We start from the raw sequence: 21,166 nt of genomic DNA on the forward strand, positions 1-21,166 counted from the left end.
AAACAAAGCCCACAACTCATAGTAACCCCTAATGGGCTAACAGTTTCCCTAGTAACAACAAAGAACTCATCATTTCTACTTATCAGCAAAAGCAACTCCCAGCAAGAAACTATCTTAAATTTTTTCTAGTATTTTCTCCAGACTCGGGAAGTGCTGCTGCATTTTATCCTTTGACTGGGAGGACCACATGTGACATTACACTCCATATGTTTTATGGAAATATGCTTGTGAGTGTAAATATGATGTAACTGTAATATAGCTTATGCAAAAGGTTTCTTGTAAGATATCATAACAAAGATTATAACCTACTGAATATATTCCTCCTATTTGTATGTATATATCATTCTTGTATCTGAAGCTAGAAATAGGAAGTATAACTCTGAGGTCCTATTGTAATTACACAACATGTGGGCTATTAATGGTGATTTAGAATCTTGATAGCTCCCATTAACAAGGACAACTGGTTGTAAATGGCTCTGTTCCTGTGTACTTCCTGTGTACTTGTGGCCCTGCCCAGAAAAGATGGAGTCTGGAGTCTCACAGGGCATGTGATCATGTCACCTGATACTGGAATCCATCTGAAATCTGGTTCTTTTCCATTTAGAAGGAGGGGGGGCACGCAGAGAGAGAAAAGATTCCCATCTTGTGCCAAAGCTATAAAAGGGGGTGGAACAGAACAGAGAGGGTTCCAGTCATGAGAAAAACCCTGCTTTCCACCTAAGATGTCTGCTGGAACTAACAAAGACTGTACCAGGGGAAAGGATTGGGCCCAGACTAGGAAGGAGTCTAGTCTGTGAAAGAAGCTTATTGGAACATCTCTGAGGGTGAGAGATTACCTGTAAACAGTTTCTTAATGTACTAGGCTTAGACTTGTGTGATTTTGCTTTATTTTGCTTGGTGACTTACTTTGTTCTGTCTGTTACTTGAAATGACTTAAATCCTACTTTTTATAATTAATAAAATCACTTTTGTTTATTAACAAACCCAGAGTAAGTGATTAATACCTGGGGGAGCAAACAGGTGTACATATCTCTCTATCAGTGTTATGGAGGGCGGCGTTTACCCTGTATAAACTTTATACAGAGTAAAACGGATTTATTTGGGGTCTGGATCCCATTGGGAGCTGGGTGTCTGGGTGCTGGAGACAGGTAAACCTGCTGAGCTGTTTTCAGTTTAGTCTGCAGATATGGGGACATGGCCAAGACCCTGGGTCTGTGTTGCAGGCTAGCATGTCTGGCTCAACAAGACAGGGCTCTGGAGTCCCAAGCTGGCAGGGAAAATGGACTCAGAGGTAATCTAAGCATGTCAGGTGACAGTCCCAAGGGGTTTCTGTGACGGAACCCATCACACCACAGACCCAGTTTCAATTTGAATGCATTCACCGTATTGATCATATGTGATAAGTCTCTGTCCTTTCCCAGCAGTTTGCTGTTCAGCTCATTCAATTTGGACGTTATGTCAGTAAGGAGGAACCTGAAGTCTAGCAGCCATGCATTGTCTAACAGCTCATTGCACACTTCGTTCCTTGATTTTAGAAAAGTGATGATTTTTGGCAGTAGATCCAAAAATCTTTGCAGGACTTTCCCCTTGCTTAACCAAGTCACATCCACGTGGGGGAGCAGCTCACCATAAGCAGAATCCACTTCATCAAGTAAAAACAACGAGGAGTCCAGTGGCACCTTAAAGACTAATTTAAGATTTATTTGGGCATAAGCTTTCATGGGTAAAAAACCCACTTCTTCAGATGCATGGAGTGAAAATTACAGATGCAGGCATAAATATACTGACACGGTCATCCCCTCTTTTAAATACTCCTCCATCTGTAAACGATTGCTTGTGTTTTGCCAGCAGATGGCAAACATGTAACGATGCTTCAGTAGAGACCCTTTTGCTGATGGTTTAGTAAAAAATGACTGTTGAGCTTTCAAAACGGCCTTCAATTCATAAACTTTCTTTGTATGGAGTGTGCTATTGAAGGGGAAGCTGTCCTTGAATTTGCTATGCATTGTTTTGTGGTGTCTTTCTAAATTCCCCGTTTTACTTATCAATATACTTGTGTGACAGAACAGACATGCACACTTACCTTTCACTGTTGCAAATAGAAATTCACTTTCCTGTTCCGAATGGAAGTTGTAGGTTTTCGGGTTTTTTAGATGGCTCCGGTTCATCACCCTTTGTTAATGCCAGCTAGCTAGCTAGGTATGTATTTTTTATTATAAAAAGAGAAAATGGGAGAGCACTAGCTATGACTGAAGTCTATGGGAAATACTTCTGAGCGGTAGACATGCATGCCACGCACGATAAGCCTTTTTCCTTTTCTTTTTTTCAGTTCTGCATTTGCAACTAATAATAAGTACTGTTTTAAATGTAGTTATGAAGCTGTTTCAAATTTATAACCTATTACGCTGAGGGGGTCAACTCATCATAGAATCATAGAATATTAGGGTTGGAAGAGACCTCGAGAGGTCATATAGTCCAACCTCCTGCTTTGTCAAGCCGGGCCTTAAAAACCTCTAAGGATGGAGATGGAGATTCCACCACCTCCCGAGGTAACCCATTCCAGTGCTTCACCACCCTCCTAGTGAAATAGTTTTTCCTAATATCCAACCTAGACCTCCTCCCTTGCAACTTGAGACCATTGCTTCTTGTTCTGTCATCTGTCACCACTATCATGTCTAGCTAGCAACCATGGGCAGTAGGTAAAGCTTCCCAGGAGGGAATCTAGCTCCCTGTCCAACCTTTTCTGTGCATGGCCCGCCTACACTCAATCCTGGCCCCGCCACTGGCCCCACTCACTGCATCCTGCCACAAGACCCCTCCGCCCAGCCCCTCCTCATCCCCTGCCTGCCGTGAGATCCCCCCTCCCCGTGACTGGCCCCCCCACCGATGCTAGCCTGCTCACCCACAAGACACCTTCACCCCCATCTACTGCTTGCCTCCTCACCCCCCGGCCTGCTCCCAGATCCCTCTCACCTGCCTGCCGTGAGAAACTCCCCCCTGCCTGCCACTTGCCTCCTCACCTCCCCGGCCCACCGCGATCTGCTGCCACTGGCCTGCTGCTTGCCTCCTCGACTGCCAGCCACAGGACCCTCTGCCACCTGCTGCTTGCCTCTTCACACACACACCCAGCCTGCCACCAGATCCCCCTCACCAGCTGGTCACCCATCTGCTGCTTGCCTCCTCACCCCGCCCATCACAAGACACACATACCCCCTGCCTGCCGCTTGCCTCCTCACCCCCCCTGCCCACAGCCAGATCCCCGCCGCCTGCCACTTGCCTGCTCAGCCCCAGGCCTGCTGCCATATCCCCCACCACCTGCCGCTCACCTCCTCATCCCCTGGCCCACCACCAGATCCCCTCGCCTGCCACTTGCTTCTTCATGCACCCACTACAAGACACGTCCCCAAGCCGCTTATTGCATGCCTCCTTACCTGCTCACCACAAGACCCCTCCCCCACCTGCCTCTCACTGCCTCCTCCCCTGGCCAGCCACCAGATCCCCACTGCCTGCCACTCATCTCCTCACCCATCTGCCCCAAGACCCGTCCCCCACCTGCCACTTGCCTCCTCACCTGTGGCCTGCCACCAGATCCCCCCCGCCTGCTGCTCACCTAGTCACCCACCTGCCGCTTGCCTCCTCACCTGCCTGCCATAAGACCCCCCCGCCTGACGCTTGCCTCCCTAGCCCACTGCCAGTCCCGTCTGCTGCTCGCCTCCTCACCCTCCGGCCCACTGCCAGATCCCCACTGCCTGCCACTCACCTGCCGCTTGCCTCCTTATCCACCCACCACAAGACACCCCCACCTGCCACTCACCTCCTCACCAACCTCCCCCACGACACCCTCACCCGCCCACGGCTTTCCTCCTGACCCCCCACTTGCTGTGTCTCTCTTCACCCTCACCAACCCTGCGGGGGTGGAGGAGAGGAGGGACCTGGTGAATGGCACGGACCTCTGGAGCGGGTGTGGAGTGGAGGAGGAAAAAAACAAGATGGAGGACTGAGGCTGAAATCGACTGTCAGAGGTTCCACGATCAACCAGTCAATCACGATCTACAAGTTGGTGACCAGTTATAGCGAGTGAGACATGAAGCAAAGAACTGAAAAGCCGTCCTGCCTTTGGTATGAGATTCAGAGAATGAGTTTTGCACACCAACATTCAGTATCTCTATTGAGTCCGTGGTTTTTAGTGTCTAACAAAGTTATGAATTTAAGACAGGCTCGTCTTTTGAAGGTGTGCAGATTTTCTTTGAGAATAAGGACTCAAAGGTCAGATATGCAATTATTGTTTTGTGAAAAGCGTTCACCGAGAGGAGATAGAATGTTCCTGTCTTTTATTATTTTTCTGTGTGAGTTCATTTGAGAGTGCAGTGATTGTTGGTTTCAGCTTGAGGTTAGGGCATTTGATGCAGTGGATGAGCTACAGCATGTGTAGGACCTATGGATCATGAAAGGTGGAAACTTGGCTGCTTATTTGAATCCCAGGAACCATCACTCAGTAAAGCCCCAACACAACACCAAGCTATGCATATGTGAAATAAGGGCCATTAGGGATTTTTATTTCAGATAGTCTTGCCAGAAGGCCCAACATAGAGTTTTCTCAATGCTTAAAATATAAGACCATTGCAGGAGCCTGAAATACTGAGAAGCATTCAATGGCTACGTTTGGTATGAGATTTAGAGAATGAGTTTTGCAGGCTTACATTCAGCAAAGCCACTCAGGCCCAGATCTTCAAAGATATTTAGGCTCCTAACTTCCATTGAAAGATTACCCTTGTTTTAACATGCATAATTATCATTGGTTAAAATAATCCTCTTCTGTCCTCTTGTGGGAGTAAATTATCCAGCTGCTGAGAATATATTGTACAAGGGCTATTCCTTTTCTTTTCATTGAAGTTATTGTGCTAGTACTGAGACTCTTTATTGTCATATCACAGGACTTGGCCAAGGAAGTGATTGATCCATTTTCAGTGCACTGGTAACTACAGGTAGGGCAAGGTCCTGATGGCTGCGTCTACACTATGTACCTGGTGTAACTGCTCTTTGCTGGCAAGAGACAGCTCTGCTGCTGACATAAACCACCTCCAACCAGCAGCGCTTCCTGTCCACACCAGCACTTTCGTTGGAGAAACTTATGCCCATCAGGGGGCTGTTTTTTTCACACCCCGACCAACAAAACTGGTAGCGCAGGCAAAGCCAAACTTCCCTCCTTTCCAGACCCAGGGCCAGCTCCTGCTGAGGCTACTCCAGCTGCCCAGAGCACTAGGGACACATGCGCCGCCCGGCAGCTGATCGCTCGAGCACCAGCCGCACCCTCCAGCTGTCGGGCTGGCGATCTGACAGTGCCCGCAGCCGGGAGCGCCTCTGTCCCCCCCCCGGGGAGTGGCGAACGTGGGGGCTGGCGAGGAGCGAGCGCAGAGCGCCGCCGCTCCCGCGTAAATCGCGGCTCAGCGCCCCGCCCCTCAACCAGGCCCGCTCTCCCAACTGGCCTGGCCGGTCAACTTCCCACGTGACTGACGTGCGACACCCCCCCCCGCGACCATTAGGGCCCCGCCCCTGCATGACCAGCAGGGCACCCGGGCTGGTTTTGCGCATGCGTACAGAAACACGTTTGGGAAGTGGGCCTTGCACAGTGATGCTTTACGCATGCGCGAAGGGACAAGGCGACGGAAAGCGCTCTAGTGTTCACGGGCAACGGCCTCCGCTTATTCTACGCATGCGCGCCAAATCATGCGCCTCGAACGGAATTTGCTACCGCCTGGCTGTTAGCGCCCAGGGGCGCGGAGCGGATGGAGCGTGCCTCTCCCAGCAGAGGTCAGAGGGGCCCGGGAGAACCGGTGTAGCGGGAGGGGGGGCCTGCCTGCAGCTTGGGGGTGGGGGTAGGTTCCGTGTTGCCCTGACCCCCTGACAGCCCTGGTACCTCTGCTCGTTCCTATGGAGACGGTGCCGGGCAGCACTCCTGTCACCGTGACATCAGCAGCGCATCCATGAAATCAGCACGTACAGGTGATGTCACTACTGTGCCGTTATCCATGGTCACGTCAGGCTGCACTGCTCTGGTGTCATCGTACCATCATCACTGTGTCACATAGCAGCATGATGTCTCCCAAACAACAGCAGCGGCTTGTGGCTTGCAGGGCCCTGCTGGAAAATGGGGCGAGCCCAGTGGCCACTCGACGGGCAGCCCCTGGCCACCAGCAGACTAGCGCTTGACACGGCACTGCGTTGGTTGCGATTTCCTAATGTGCATTCCATGCCTACCAATATTACCTCCGTCCTCCTTGCTGTAGCAAGTAAGTGCAGGAAGTCGAGTTGGCCTTATCACCTTAAACCTTTCCAATCTCCCATGGCCTAGAAGGGGACAAACCTTGATTCAGGGGAGCATAAACAATACTAGATCTTTTTTTTTAAAGCATAGGTAAAAAGCTTTCTGTAACATGTCTAGGACAATGGGAAACATTGTTACTATACAATTCAGTCTGATTTTCATGGATTTTAAAAAGTGGCAAAACATTTAACTGGAATTGTGGAGAAAACATATTACAGTATGGAATTTGCTGAATAAATGCCCTTTAAAAGGAAGAGTAAAGCCACTGTTAAATTATCCTCTCTTTATTATAACTTTTAAAATTATCGTCTTTTTTCTAAGTGGACTGTGATAGTACATGATAAAAATCTATGATATAGAGAATGTACATCAGGAGTTTCTGTTTTCCCTGCTTTACAACACAGGAACAAGGTGATATCAATGGAATTATATTATGGCAAATTTTTAAAAATTTCACAGGTGTAATTATACTGTGGAACTCATTGCCACAGGAGGCCATAACATTAGCAAAATTCAAAGAGAGATTGAACATTTGTATGGATAACAAGAACATTCATAGTTACAATAGAATGAGGGTAGGCAGCCTATGGCACGCGTGCCAAAGGCAGCACGCAAGCTGATTTTCGGTGACACTCACACTGCCCGGGTCCTGGCCACCAGTCCAGGGGGCTCTGCATTTTAATTTAATTTTAAATGAAGTTTCTTAAACATTTTAAAAACCTTATTTACTTTACATACAACAATAGTTTAGTTATATATTATAGACTTATAGAAAGAGACCTTCTAAAAATGTTAAAATGTATTACTGGCATGCGAAACCTTAAATTAGAGTGAATAAATGAAGACTCGGCACACCACTTCTGAAAGGTTGCCGACCCTTGCAATAGATACTGGTAACAAATTTTGAAAGAGAGGTTAAAACCTCATGTTTCAGTGCTCAAACCAACCTCTAACTATTAGGTATTATGATGAGGTCTTCATGGGGGCAGATAATCCCATATCTTCATACTGAGGGGTTTCATGCATCTTCCTCTGAAGCATCTGGTACTAGCCATTGTTAAAGACAGCATATCAGACTAGATGGATCTCAGGTCCAATCCAGGTGGCAATTCTTATATTCTATAGTAATTGTTCTGTGAATTGAAGATTTCAGTATCCAGTGTGGGCATCTATCCCTAGGATTAAATTCACTAAAAATTAAATTTATATTAATAAAGTAAAGCCAAAACAATTGTCATATCTAGGGCCTGCTTCTCCTCTCATGTCAACGTATATCAGAAATAACTCCGTTGACTTCAGTAGAATTAAACAGGCAAGAGAGGTGAATCAGTCACTTCATGCAAATTCTACACATAACCAAGCAGTGCAGAGATGAAATAATAAATGCCATTAGGAATTTGCAGTAAAAATCAAAATGTGGGCTATGTTTAAAAATTGCATAGATTTTTCCGCTTGGACTATTGCAGCACTGTCTTATGGTTACAGATATTTGTAGTCATCAAATTCATGTTAGCTGCTTCACTCACTTGTGCTGTTGCTTAAAAATAGCTAATGCATGTTCACTGAGGCCATGTTACCTGGGGATTCAGCAGTTGAGGACTCTCTCTGCAGCTTCTTCAAGGCAGCAAAGTGGGAATCTACCTTTCACTTTCAAGGTCAGACGGGACTGGGTACAGAAAGAGCTCATCCTGGGTGGAAAACCAGGGGACGTAGTGGTTTAAGACAAAATGTTGGCCCTGAGCCTGCAAGCATTCACATGCTTAGCTTTATTCCCAGCACTGCCACTGGTCTGTGCGTGACCTTGGGCAAGTCACCTTTATGCCTCAGTTTCCCCATCTGTAAAATGGTGTTAATGATACTGACATCTTTTGTAAAGTGCTTCAAGATCTATTGATGAAAAATGCTATATAAAAGCTAGGTCTTTTTATGATTTATTACTTATTACTATCACAGGTAGCTGAATTGATTTCAGGGAGCTACTCATAGTAGTAAAGTTAAGCACAAGTGTAAGTGTTTGATTAGATCCTTTATTATTATCATCAGTAAATACATATATTATGGTAATACTCAAAGGCCCCAGTCCTAATTGGGGCCCCATTGTGCTGGACATTGTACAGATGTTAGAAAATGTCATATCTCCAGGGTGGGTGCAGTCACTGCTTTAGCACTGAAAAAGTCCCAAGTGGGATTGCAGTTCCCATCTCATTGAGATCCGTGGGATGGAGATAGGTGAGTTTCCACCTTTGCTGCCTGCTGCTGTTGCTGTTTGGCTAGAGATAGTTTTTTGCATGCTGTTTATTAGGAAACAGTGCATCACTTTACAGAGATGTATCTTTGTTATTGAAACAGCTAGAAACTTTCTAAATATCATCTTTAGAAAAGTAGACCATAGGTCCTTTTATGTATGATTCCCCCCTACCCTGCCCTATCTGTATATGATCATAGGAATATCCAGTGAAAATGCCTAGTGATATGGTACAGCTACATAAACAGGGTGCTATGATTAAATACTTGGTTCTAGACCAGTCAATCTCAAACTACCAGTATGTTTCAGAAGTGTACAAAGCCCTTGTTTATGGTTTGTAGAATTAATCTTTTTGAGAAGCGGGCATCAGAGGATTTCAAATGCGGGTCTGTGAGATAGTCTTTTGTTCTTATGCAGTAATCTGCAGAATGGAAATAAGTGGGAATTCATGTTCTAAACTGAAATTGGTATCAAGTATCAGAGGGGTAGCCGTGTTAGTCTGGATCTGTAAAAGCAGCAAAGAATCCTGTGGCACCTTATAGACTAACAGACGTTTTGGAGCATGAGTATTCACCCACGAAAGCTCATGCTCCAAAACGTCTGTTAGTCTATAAGGTGCCACAGGATTCTTTGCTGCTTAAACTGAAATTGTTTGTATGATAGCAGAGCTCAACAATAGCATTCAGATGGAGTGTATAACAGTGGTCAGTAACATTGCAACGGGATACTGAGTGGTCAGGAACTTAAACTACTTTTTCTCTTACTAACTTACTGGACAGAATTGTAAAAATACGTTTTGGGAGCAATGAACCAAACCACAAAGTCTATTTTCAATAGACTTGGTCAGCTGGATGAGCAGGTGGGGTTATTAGGAAGACTTCTTAAAGCTATTTGCCTAGAATGTGGTATTGATGGTATTTTGTGGTTGCACTTGTACATGGATTCATAAGAACATAAGAATGGCTATGCTGGGTCAGACTAATGAATGGTCCATCTATCCCTGTATTCTGTCTTCCAACAGTGGCCAGTGCCAGATGTTTCAGAGGGAATGAACAGAAAAGGGCAATTATCAAGTGATTCATTTCCTGTCATCCAGTCCCAGCTTCTAGCAGTCAGAGGTTAATGACACCTCTGACCCTCTGAGCTAGTAGCCTTTGATGGACCTATCCTCCATGATCTTTTTTGAAGCCATTTGTAGTTTTGGCCTTCATGTTATCCCCTGGCAATGAGTTCCACAGGTTGACTGTGCATTGTGTTAAAAAGTACTTACTGAAATTAAGGGACCCCTAATTCTTGTGTTATGAGAAGGGGTAAATAACCCTTCCCTATTTACTTTTCTTCACACTATTAATTATTTTATAGACCTTTATCATATCATATCACCTTTTCTAAGATGAACAGTCCTAATTTTTGTTGCTCTTCTTTGTACCTTTTCCAGTTCTAATATATCTTTGGGGGGGATGGGATGACCAAATCTGCATGCTGTATCCAAGATGTGGGCATATTATGGATTTCTTTAGTGGCTTTATGATATTTTCTTATCTATCCCTTTCCTAATGGTTCCTAACATTGGTTTAGCTTTTTTGATTGCCATTGCACATTGAGATGTTTTCTGCACACCCAGGGCCATAGAGAAGCCATACCTTGTGGACAGTCCAACAATATAGTGATTCTTCCATACTGTGCTTACAGATAAGTGCATGTGTTGGAGATACTACTGTGATGAGCATGGTATAAGAACCTATGTAGAACTGAATAGAGAGAGACTGCATAAGGGAAGGTCTGTGAGAGGCATAGAGGTCTCTGCTCCTCAGGAAAGTCTGCTTTGTATCTGTGGATTTCTCTCCAACAGCAATGGGAAGTACTGAGAACTGTAGGAACATTTGTAGTTGCAAGACTCGGGTTGGAAATATTCCAGGGGGTCTCTTTCTGATGTGGTTTTCAGCACAAACACCAATTCTTTCCCCATGCTGTGTTTTGACTGGCTTGATTGAAGACTCTGCTACCAACCTTCCAAATCTTTTGTAACTAGCCATCAGGGGAGGAGAAGTAATATTTATGGTGCCTGCACAGCAGCATGGAGCTATTCTCCATCGGGAACTTTCTGTAATTAGAAACCTAGGTGGACATGGAAAAAGAAACATTTCATTTAATTTTTGAAGAATGAGGCGCCTCCAACCTTCCTGCTACTTTGACCCTATCCCTTGAGACCTCCTTAAGTTATGGCCATCCTTGAGGGACCATCAGTGCAGATACTTCACTGATCTGCTGTTGAGTGAGGTGATGTACTCCTCCAGACATGGGTGTGCTGCTTTTTTAGCAGTCCAAGCTATGGCTGGCATGCAGACTGTGATTTGAGTCCAGGTCTCCTGCTCTTCAGTGTCAGGCAGTGCAGATGTATCAGTTCCTTCCAATTCTCTGCATCCCACATCAGAATACGCACTCTCCCTAAAGGCTGTGCCACTGATGGAGCGGTGGGAATATAGAACCAGCAGGGGTCTCTGTAGGATGGTGTAATCTGCACTGTCTCCTCAAGGAAACAACAAATAATGGTGTCAGAATCAGACCCTTAATTTTTAAAGGGTCTGATTTTGCCACTCTTACTGATGTTTAGTGCCTTATTCCCCAGGTAATCCTGTTCAAATTGAGGGACTAATCACAGAGTAAGATATTATTTATCAGTAAGGGTGGCAGAATCAGGATCTTTGAGAATGAGCCCTTCATAAATAATGGACATGGAAGTGTATTTCGCAGCAAGGTAGAAAATAGGTGTCTACGTAGTACAGAGGAGGTTTCAGGACGATATCTACCGCAGACCTGCACTTTTCTGGTGATAAAGATGAGATACTCTCTGAGATTGAGTGACAGAAGAAGAGATCCTGGAACAAATTGATGATTTAAAAACAGTAAGTCATCAGGCCCAGATGGTTCATCAAAGAGTCCTGAAGGAGCCGAGCTGCTAGCAAAAAATGTGCAGTCTCATTAAAAACAGCTACTGCACCAGAGGATTAGAAAGTAGGAAATGTTTTACATTACTTAAAAGATTATAGGGGTGAACTGGGGAGTTACAGACCAGTAAGCCTTGCATTTGTACCTGGTAAATTATTTGAAATGATATTTAAACTATAATGATAAAACATTTGGAAAATCATAATGTGAGAGGGTCAGATCAGCATGCTTTCTGCAAAGGAAAGTCATATCTCACTAACCTATTGAATACTTTGAACATGTCAGGAAGTAGTGGATAAAGGAAAACCAGTCAACATAGTTTATTTAGACTTTCAAAGGGCTTTTGACAAGGTCTATCACAAGAAGCTGCTAAAGAAGCTAAGCAGGGTGGATAAAAATATTTTTTGTATTTAAATTGGAATTTTAAAATTTAAGTTAAATACAAGTTTATTTATTTTTAAATAAACATATTTAAATTTGAAATTGATAACTTATATTAAGGCCTAAACTTATAAACTATTAAAATCAATTTAAAATAAAAAAATAATGGTAAGCAGTACATGTTTGCTTTTAAGTTTTAAAGAAAGTCAGACCCCTGAATTGGTGGTACTCACTGGTTGAGCATCTGGAACCATAGTTTACTGAAGTGCTAAACCAATCTTTGACAGCAGTAGCCGCCTCTTCTGCAGGTGCAGTGATAATATTTTCTTCATATCAGTATATTCAGTTAGTTTAGGTCAATGACTAATTAATTCAAAATTGAGAAACTGAATGGAAGTTGAAAAAGCAAGAAAGCTTATTTTCCTCTTCCAACCTATGAGCAAAAACTAGGTGGGAGAGGACCAGCTCTACTAGTTCTAAAATCTTGATGGATTGTGTGACTAGAAACAATCAGTTCAGTTCGCAAACTACAAATAATACTTGTTTTAAATGTAAAATATGTTATGATAATTTTTTTCCTTATGTGTCTAGCACATTTAAAAAAATTTTATTCATTATTTTTTAAATACTATTTTGGTGCATTTTTAATTGAATTTCAATTGCCATCCAAAGAGAACTTGACACAAATCACAAGTAAAAAATTAATTATCTAGTAAGTAAGAAATCCATCATTCACCGTTTTCTAACATAATAGGAAATATAAAACCTAAGGATTTGAATAAATGTGAATTGAGCTGTATAATTTAAATTAATGTATATAGATATAGTGTATCCACCTGGTTATCAAAAAGAAGGACTAAATTTAGTGTAGAGGCTATATTTAGTTGCAAATCAACATGCAATAATGGTTACCAACCAGTGAGAATCAGCCTTTCTTTAGGAAAATAACTAAAAAGTACAAAAGCAAAACAAGATTAAAAATCAATGAGTTAAATCAAGGTTTCCTGATTGCTGATTTAAATACTGATTAAAATTGGTGGTTTAGATCACTTTGATTTAAATCAATCCACTCTGAAATTAAGTAGTTACAGGGTGAGAAGCGAAGCATTGTCATAGATCAGATACTGACTAGGAGACTGGATACAAAGAGTAGAAATAAATTATCAATTTTCATCGTGGCAAAAAGTTAACAGTGGGACTCAGGGTTCAGTACTAGGTCCAGTGTATGTATATTAATGATCCAGACAAAGAGGTGAGCAGTGAGGTAATAAGATTTTCCAGATGACACAGCGTTATTCTATGATTCTATATAGGTTAGTCAGGACCAGACAGGCCTGTAAGGAAATTCAGAAAGACCTAACCCAGCTGGGTTAATGGTCAACACAATGGCACATGAAGTTAAGGGATGATAAATGTAAAGGAATGCACATAGGAGGGGAAAATGTAAACTACTTGTACATAGACAGGCCATTTGTCTGATTTTTAAGCTTCTGGTTTTATGTTTTTGTGTGGTTTATTCTCTGTCTGGTACTAATATAAAACCTTTGTCCAGTATCACATGTGGAATAAGCAATTTTGAAGAAAGTGTCGTTCAGCCCCCACTGACATGATCTCCTCATGCACCAGTACCAAATACTAGGTATTCTTGGATGTGTTGGTGACCTAAGTTCCCTGTAAGCTGCGCAGCCGCACAGCAGCCTATTAAGCACCGCGCAGGTGCTCAGTGAACCTGCCTGGCTGGGACCTGCCAGGGGAGGGACACCCCTCCCCCGGCCCGAACCCAGCCTCTGCCCGGAACAGCCAGGGTAGGGGCCCCCTTCCCTCAGCCTGAACCAGCCTCAGCCCGAACCTGCTGGGGGCAGGGCACCCCTTCCCTGGCCCCAACTCAGCCCTGACCTGCCACAGCCAGGGGAAATGCACCTTCCCTCCCCCACCCCAGGTGCTGCTGCAGGGAGAGAGACCTAGGGGGAGTCCTCTCTCCCCACTGTGGCCCTGGGACAGCCTGTACCTCAAGTCCTTCATCCTCAGCGTCACCCCAGAGCCCTCACCCCCAGCAAGAGCCCTCACCTCCCACCCCAACCTTCTGCCTCAGTCCTGAACCATTAATTCCCTGCCCCATCCCAGAGCCCGCACCCCAAGCCTCTGCCCCGCCTGAGCCCCTCATCCCAGGCCTCACCCCAGAGCCCACACCCCCAGCCAGAGGCCTCACACCCCTGCACCTCTCCCCTGGTCCTGAGCCCCCTCCCACACTCTGAGCCCCTCAGCCTCACCCCCACCACACATCACCTCCATATTGGTGCACATAAAAAAATTTATTCCGCACTGGTGTAGAAAAAATTAGAACACTGTTGGTGACCACCCTACTTCAGCATCATACAGGGTTTTAAATTAAAACCTGGTGAAGTCAGAACTGATAAAAAGAAATACTTTTTCACACAGCAGCTATTTAAACTGGGGAACTCATTGACACAGGATGTCGGCGAGTCCAAAAATTTAGCAAGATTCAAGTTGGATATTATATAGATAACTAGAATATCCAGAGTTGTTATTACAGCTAACACATTTTGGAAGGGATATTAAATTTCATGGTTCTGGGTTTAAGATAATCATTAGGGATTAGGATGAGATTTAATGTGGGGTGCAGATTATTCCACATCTGCCTACTGCATGGTTTCATGTACTATCCTTTGAAGTGCCTGGCCCACTGTTGGAGACAGAATCCTGGACTAGATCCAATGTCACAATTGCTATGTTCCAATGAGACAAGAAGTCATCTATTTCAGGAGTAACTAGGGAAATAAAGCATTTTTATTAATAATAATTATTATTATTTTGTGGTGCTTAGTTTTCTTTCTCTTCCACTGGATTTACTCACTCACTTTTTCATGCTTTCCCTCTTGAGAAGGGCTCATGGTTCACTTTATTTTTGTAGTCATCATTTCCACAGAGTATGTCACTAATTGGAAAAAAAGAAAGCTGAACCTCGCAGTCCCTGAGACCCTTATAGTTGATCTCACAGCCAATTTTAAATAATTTACACTATTTAAAGGAAATGGCAAATTCCTTGAAAAATTTAGTACCTTGGGAGGAGGGATAGCTCAGTGGTTTGAGCATTGGCTTGCTAAACCTAGGGTTGCGAGCTCAATCCTGGGAGGGGAGGGGTGCATTTAGGGATCTAGGGCAAAAATCTGTCAGGATTGGTCCTGCTTTGAGCAGGGGGTTGGACTAGATAACCTCCTGAGGTCCCTTCCAACCCTGACATTCTATGATTTAGAGTTCCCTGTCTGTCAAATAGCCTAGGTAAGAGAGGCACTCAGAACATAATTAACTCTTACCTTCCCCACCCTATTTTTCCAGGTCCCAACATCCATTTGTATTGGTCACATTCTGTGTTATATCCCAGCATGCACTACCCTAGCGATGGGAGATCAGTCACAGGCCCCACCTGGATTATGGAGTTGGCATTTAGGTGGTTTAAGTGCTGTTGTTTTTATTTTATTTTGCTCTTTTGGGTGGCTTTGAAAGATTTTTTGATCCCATAGGAGAAGAGCATATGAAATGTAAAAGAAGCACTTTGCAAACCCATGAAATGTTGTGAAGAAGCAATACTTCCCTTCCCTTTTAAGCCAATGTCCAAGGATTTCTAAGGGTTTGTCTACATGGGAATACTCAGGAAAGTTAATCCGAATTATTTTTTAAAAGTGGATTAGTTAAACTGCATTGGATCCCTATGTGGACACTCTTATTTAGGTTTAAAGCAGCATTAATTTTATTTATCTTAATTCACTTTGGAAGTGAATCAAAAAACACGCAGGGATTTAATGTGGTTTAACTAATCCACTTTAAATTCACACCTTTAGTTTAATTTGGATTAATTTTCTTGTATGTTCTTGTGAAGACAAGCCCCAAGTTTCATGTGATACTGTCAGCACAGTGCATGACCAAGTGCCTGCAAATCCAGACTTTGATACCTGAAAAAGAAGGAATATAAAAAGTAAGTTCTATGTCAGTTTTGTGCTTTGCCCATCTCACCTCCCTGCTTGAGGCATTGAGCACATATAATAAACAAAGAAGTTCTGGATTTGTTTCAAAGGACAGTACTTGGAAGTCACCATTAAGTAATGTGACACCACTAGTTTGTCTGTGAGGACTGTATAGAAACTCAGAGGCTGAAGATTCAATTTCTCTCTCTATGCTGTCTTCTACTTAGAAGAACGTGGTCAGTTTGTAGGGATAATTGCCTCAAGACTCTGTCCTGGAAAATATATGTATGAACTAGCCACAAAAAAAAATCTGTTTCTCTCTAATAAGAAATTACTCCAAGATTCACAGCAAAGTCTCTACAGGTTTGGGAGATTATGTTGAAAGAAAAATATCCATTAACATCTGTCATTGCTTATAGGAAAGGCTGACCCATAAAGTGTGTAACCAGCATTCCTTCGCCTTATGTGTCTGAAGCCAAGCCATTTGAAAAAACAATCCATCTTGTGTTTTTCCTGCATTTTGACTCTTTTGGTGCCTAGAGTTTTGCTGGAGAAACTGAACAGCGACTGCTGCCATTCTAAGTGAAATGCTCAGTTTCAGGACTGAAAGCAATAGGAACTGGGAGCAATATATAACCTCTTGTAAATGAGTCATGACCATACCAAATTCTGGGACAAGGAAGAAGGCAGTCTAAGAATAGAGATATAGTTGTAATATCACTTGGTGTTTGATCAGTTTCCATCTGGACATGTCTATCCAGGTAACCCCTAAATAGTTTGTTATGTTTACTGTAACTCAGAGAGATTAAAGATATTTTTTAAGTATCAGAAGGGTAGCCATGTTAGTCTGTATCCACAAAAACAACATATTTATTGATATTTTTGTTCTCTGATTGTTTAGTCTCTGTACTTTGATGGAACTTTGTGTAGAGTGGCCAGTGTCCTGGTTTGCTGAGTGTCCTTCCTCGGGCCCTGCAAGGCAGTGTTTACCAGCAATGACAGCAGCAAACATTGAAAGTGATCAGGCAGCAGTAAGTATCTGTGTACAGAGAGAGCGGGAAGGGAAGAGATGTGGGCTTGACTGTGTATAGTTGAGTTGCTTCCAGACACAGACCAGGAGCAGAAAAAGCCTTATACGTGTCAGGCCATCCTATTAAAAGGTGCTCTGACAAACTGAATTTCACACTATGATGGCATAGGTGTTCAATCTGAAGTGTGTGTATGGTTTTAGTTCCACTGTTACCCGGGCTTCTTTCAACCCAAAGCTCTTGGTAATTTTTACTCTGTGTGGGATGGTGTCAGGAAATAAATCAGGGGAGTCATGGCTGTCCAACCGATAGATGGCTGGCACAAACAGGACAACACAAGAGTGCTTTCACTTAAAGCTACACTTTACTTGGTCTCAAGCACTTACACACGTCCACAACAAGATTAGTAAAACACCCCCAACCCTTGATAATTACCAAACCTGAATGTGGCTCTCGACTGAAACAGCGGCAGGCTTCTAGTGGCCAAATCTTCCGTCTGCCAGTGAGGACTGCAAGATATATCCAGAAGGAGAGTCCAAAAAGAGTCCCCAAATGAGTCCAACTATCTCAAGCTTTTTTCCCCTTATTTATACATTAGTAATAGAATGACATGTCCCTTAAAGAAACCTTGTTAAGCAAGCAGTTCCAATGGGCAAGCAAGAGGCTCCTTCTGATTATTGATTAACCAAGTATGGGTTTTTCCAGAGTTTGCAGCCTTGAGACCCCAGTAGACATGCCTGAGGCACATCCTGCTCTTTTAAAATGCATGTATCAGCAACTTCAACACAGTTCTTATCAGGAAGGAAGCAGGGGCAAGCTGCTCTTTCTGTGGCACCCCAAGCCCCCTTCCCTCCTGTCTTGGTTAAGCTGAAACTGCTGAATGGCCAATTTACAGCTTGCTGACTAAGCTGCCTTTAACAATAAGCCATAGTGGTTTCAGGCACTTTACTGGTTTGCCAAAGTCTCCCCATACACCACTCCCTGACACTCACTTCCAGAACCTTTTTTTTTTTTTTTTAAAGTCACTCTTAAGTCCTGAGCTCCAGCCCATTCATAAATTAGGAAATATGCTTCTGTGTATGTGATAGTTGTGCCTAATGTCAGGAACCTATTTTGAAATGCTTGTGTCTCATCTCCTAACACGCTCTGTGTCTGTTGGTAGTTCAGTGATAGATAATACTTTGTGTCAATTATGTGCCTTATCTAGTCAGGATTTTCCTGCACTGATCCTCGAAGCTCCACCCTATTCCAGAATATGCCTATATAGACAGTCTTTCATTTACACTCTTGTTTCTCTCTTTTGTTTAGATGCTATGATAAAGCTCCTCGCAAAGCCTTCTAGCACACCATGAAGATCCTGGGGCATCCTCTAAACAGAGTGCATTGTCCATCTGCTGTCGAACTCATCAAAGAGCAAGGAAGTCCCCTAAATATGAATGATATCAAATGGACTCCTTGAAGATTGTACTAGACTTGATGGCTAAGCTGTAAATATAGAGAGTGAAATATTGGACCAGCCAGAAAGGTGTCCACTGTTGATCTTGTTGGAATCCAGAGCGTGCAGATCTCCGGGATGGTGGAAGGCACAATGGGGACTAGGTCATCAAAGGAGGCAGAGCTGCACTGACCCTGCTATCCCAGTCCATTACTCCCACGCGCTCCATTGCACTGAAGCCAAGCTGAGTGTCTTGAGGCTGGTGGCTAATGGATGAGCTGGACAATGATTTTAAAGAACTCTGTGCTAACCTATTGAGCAGGGTCAAGAAAAAGGCTGGAGATGCCGAGGGAGGGAGGAAGGTTCAGAGTGGGACAAGGAGCACTGCAACAAAAAGCAAATTAAAAAAGAGCAAGTCAACTGCTAAGAGCAAAAGCCAGCATAACTCCTCTGTTGGAAAGAGAGTGGGCTGGCCAGGGTGCACGGACCCCAATGAGCAGGCTTTGGGGCATGAACTAGAAGGTGAAGCTACAGCCTGTGGAAATGATGGGCCTCCACTGGAAGATGAAAATGGAGACCCTCCTTCTGCCATTCAGTTGGATGCTATGGCACCAAACTGTAATCGGAACAGCCTGGCAGGTAATATCTCCAACATTTCCTTCCCTCACTCTGAAATATTTCTAATGGAAAAAAGCCTGGGACTGGAAGGACTCTCACGTTCAGTGGAACTTTTCTAAACTTCACCCAGAGAGGGGTACGAGGCAGTTAGGATGGCACAGGGGGTGCATTTTGCTCACCCATACCATTAGACAGTGCATTATTAGACAGTATTCAACTCGTTAGACTGACACCTTTGACTGTCCCTAATAACTGTTCTTCAACAGGGCAGTCAGATAGGAGAGGTGTTCCTTGGTCAGGTGAAGCACAGAGAAGGGAGGGTTCCCCAAAGCAGCCAAGGCTGCAATGAGGTATTGCCCTGGCAACTCCTTCTGTCTGCTCCTCCCGATTTCTTCTCTCCAGAAACCCTTCACTCCTACTGCTCAGCATCTCTCAGGCCCCATCATTGGTAGAGGTTGGAAGTCGGATCCTAGAGTGCTGGTTGGGAATTGGTGTGGCCCAATGAATAGCTCATGGACTGGAATTCAGGAGATCTGGGTCCTATTCCTGGCTCTGCAACTGACCTGCTGTATGGCTTGGGGCCAGACATGTCACTACTCAGTGCCTCAGTTTCCCCATTGGTAAAATGAGATTGATGACACTGACCTCCTTTGTAAAGCACTTTGAGATCTACTGATAAGTGCTGTAGAAGAGCTAGCGTGATTATTATTTGGGGGTGAAACTCACTAGCTAAGCAAACCGTGTAACCAGTCCACTCAGAATCAGCGTACTCCAAAATCAAGAATGGCTTAGGCTGCTGTAGGAGGAGGCATCTCTGAAACTCTCATCTGGCCTGTTAGCTGAGTGTTCGATGCATATTCGCAAAGCCCCAGATGGGACAGTTACTAGAACTGGGCTTTTTTCCCCACCAGGCAGTGACAAGCACAGATCATCCTTTGCTGCTGCTGCAGAACCAGCAACCTCCACCTCATCCCCTGCAAAGACGCTCCAGATCTCAGGAACCAGGCTGCGGGTGGCAGAGCTGGTGCTGGAGAGGATGCAGCAGTTTAAGAGAGTGGAACCGAAACAGCTGAAACACACCCGGCTCAGCAGCTTGCCAGAGACAGTAACAGATGGAAACATCCCTGAGGTGATTCTGGAGAAGAACCAGCAGGAGAATGGTATATGTCTCTTGCAAGTTATCCTAAGTATACAAGGAGTGCTGTCTAGTGCTCAGAGTGCCAGACTGGGAGTCAGCTTCAGGTTTCCATTCCTAGCTCTGCCACTGGCTCATTGTGTGGCCTTGGATAAATCCCTTCATCCCTCGTGTGTCTCACTTTCCTCATCTGTAAAATGAGGTTAACAATACCTGCCTCACAGGGCTGTTGTGTGGCTTAATTAATATCCGTAACAGGCTTTTAAATCCTGGAGGGCATGGTGATCTAAGCATCCTGTTTGAAATAGATTTCTTGGAAGCCCCGGTTTAAATCCCAGCGGGGTCAGGTCACTCTTTTGTCCTTCTAGTGTAACAATAATGATAATAACTAACTCTTATATAGCGCTTTCATCGGTAGATCTCTAAGCACTTTATCAAGGAGGTCAGTATCATTGTAGATAAACTGAATCTTTAAAAACTAAAATCATTTTGGCTCTGTGTGGACATTAAAAATCTCCTTGGCCTTTATATAAGAGCCATAGTTTGCACTAGTGACCCTAGCCAAAGTTCCCTGTCTCCTCCTGTGGTGCGAATAGAATCCGTTTCTTACCAGTACGTTGCACCAGCTAAAGAGGGGGACATGTGACCTCTCGACATGACCGACCCCCAGCCCAGGGCCCCGGGCTCTCCGCCTCTCCTCTCCTCCCCATGATTCGTCCAATGTTACCTGGGGGAGGGGAGGGTGGAGCTCTGTCCTCCTCCTGCTGCACCACAGACTTCTGAACTGCAGAGCTCTCCAGAACCACAACACTGAAAGAAGCAGAACATGGGGCCACTTGGCAGCCCCTCGCCAGCAGTTCCTCCACCATGGTTGAACCACCCCAAGCCCTTTCCCTAGCCCTTCCACACAGCAATTCCTCCTGAGCCTCTCTGGTGTCTGTACAGCAGCCCTGCCGGAGGACAAGGCTGTGGGGGTGAAGCTAGGGGCAGTACAGCCATGCCAGAGGAGCTGCTGGCATGGGGTTCTGCTCTTTTCGCCACTGCTGTTCCCAGGAGAGCCCTAAACC

The 21,166-nt window shown here is 44.4% G+C and overlaps 1 protein-coding gene across 6 annotated transcripts in view; it reads left to right on the plus strand.

Annotated features, from left to right (window-relative positions):
* Window positions 1–5,671: 5,671 nt before the first annotated feature.
* The window catches only part of SLX4 (SLX4 structure-specific endonuclease subunit), a 43,621-nt gene continuing 28,126 nt past the window's right edge, over window positions 5,672–21,166 (plus strand). For 3 of the 6 annotated variants that reach the window (XM_030577676.1, XM_030577679.1, XM_030577680.1), the window contains exons 1-4: window positions 5,673–5,811; window positions 16,785–16,914; window positions 18,220–18,985; window positions 19,876–20,124. In XM_030577676.1, coding sequence (XP_030433536.1) covers window positions 18,616–18,985; window positions 19,876–20,124 — 619 coding nt within the window. In that variant the 5' untranslated portion in view covers window positions 5,673–5,811; window positions 16,785–16,914; window positions 18,220–18,615. Of the gene's footprint in view, window positions 5,812–16,784; window positions 16,915–18,219; window positions 18,986–19,875; window positions 20,125–21,166 lie in introns of those variants that run through there. The other 3 variants (XM_030577678.1, XM_030577681.1, XM_030577682.1) reach the window with 3 other exon arrangements.

Source organism: Gopherus evgoodei, chromosome 10, assembly GCF_007399415.2.
Source record: "Gopherus evgoodei ecotype Sinaloan lineage chromosome 10, rGopEvg1_v1.p, whole genome shotgun sequence".
Taxonomy (NCBI): Eukaryota; Metazoa; Chordata; order Testudines; family Testudinidae; genus Gopherus; species Gopherus evgoodei.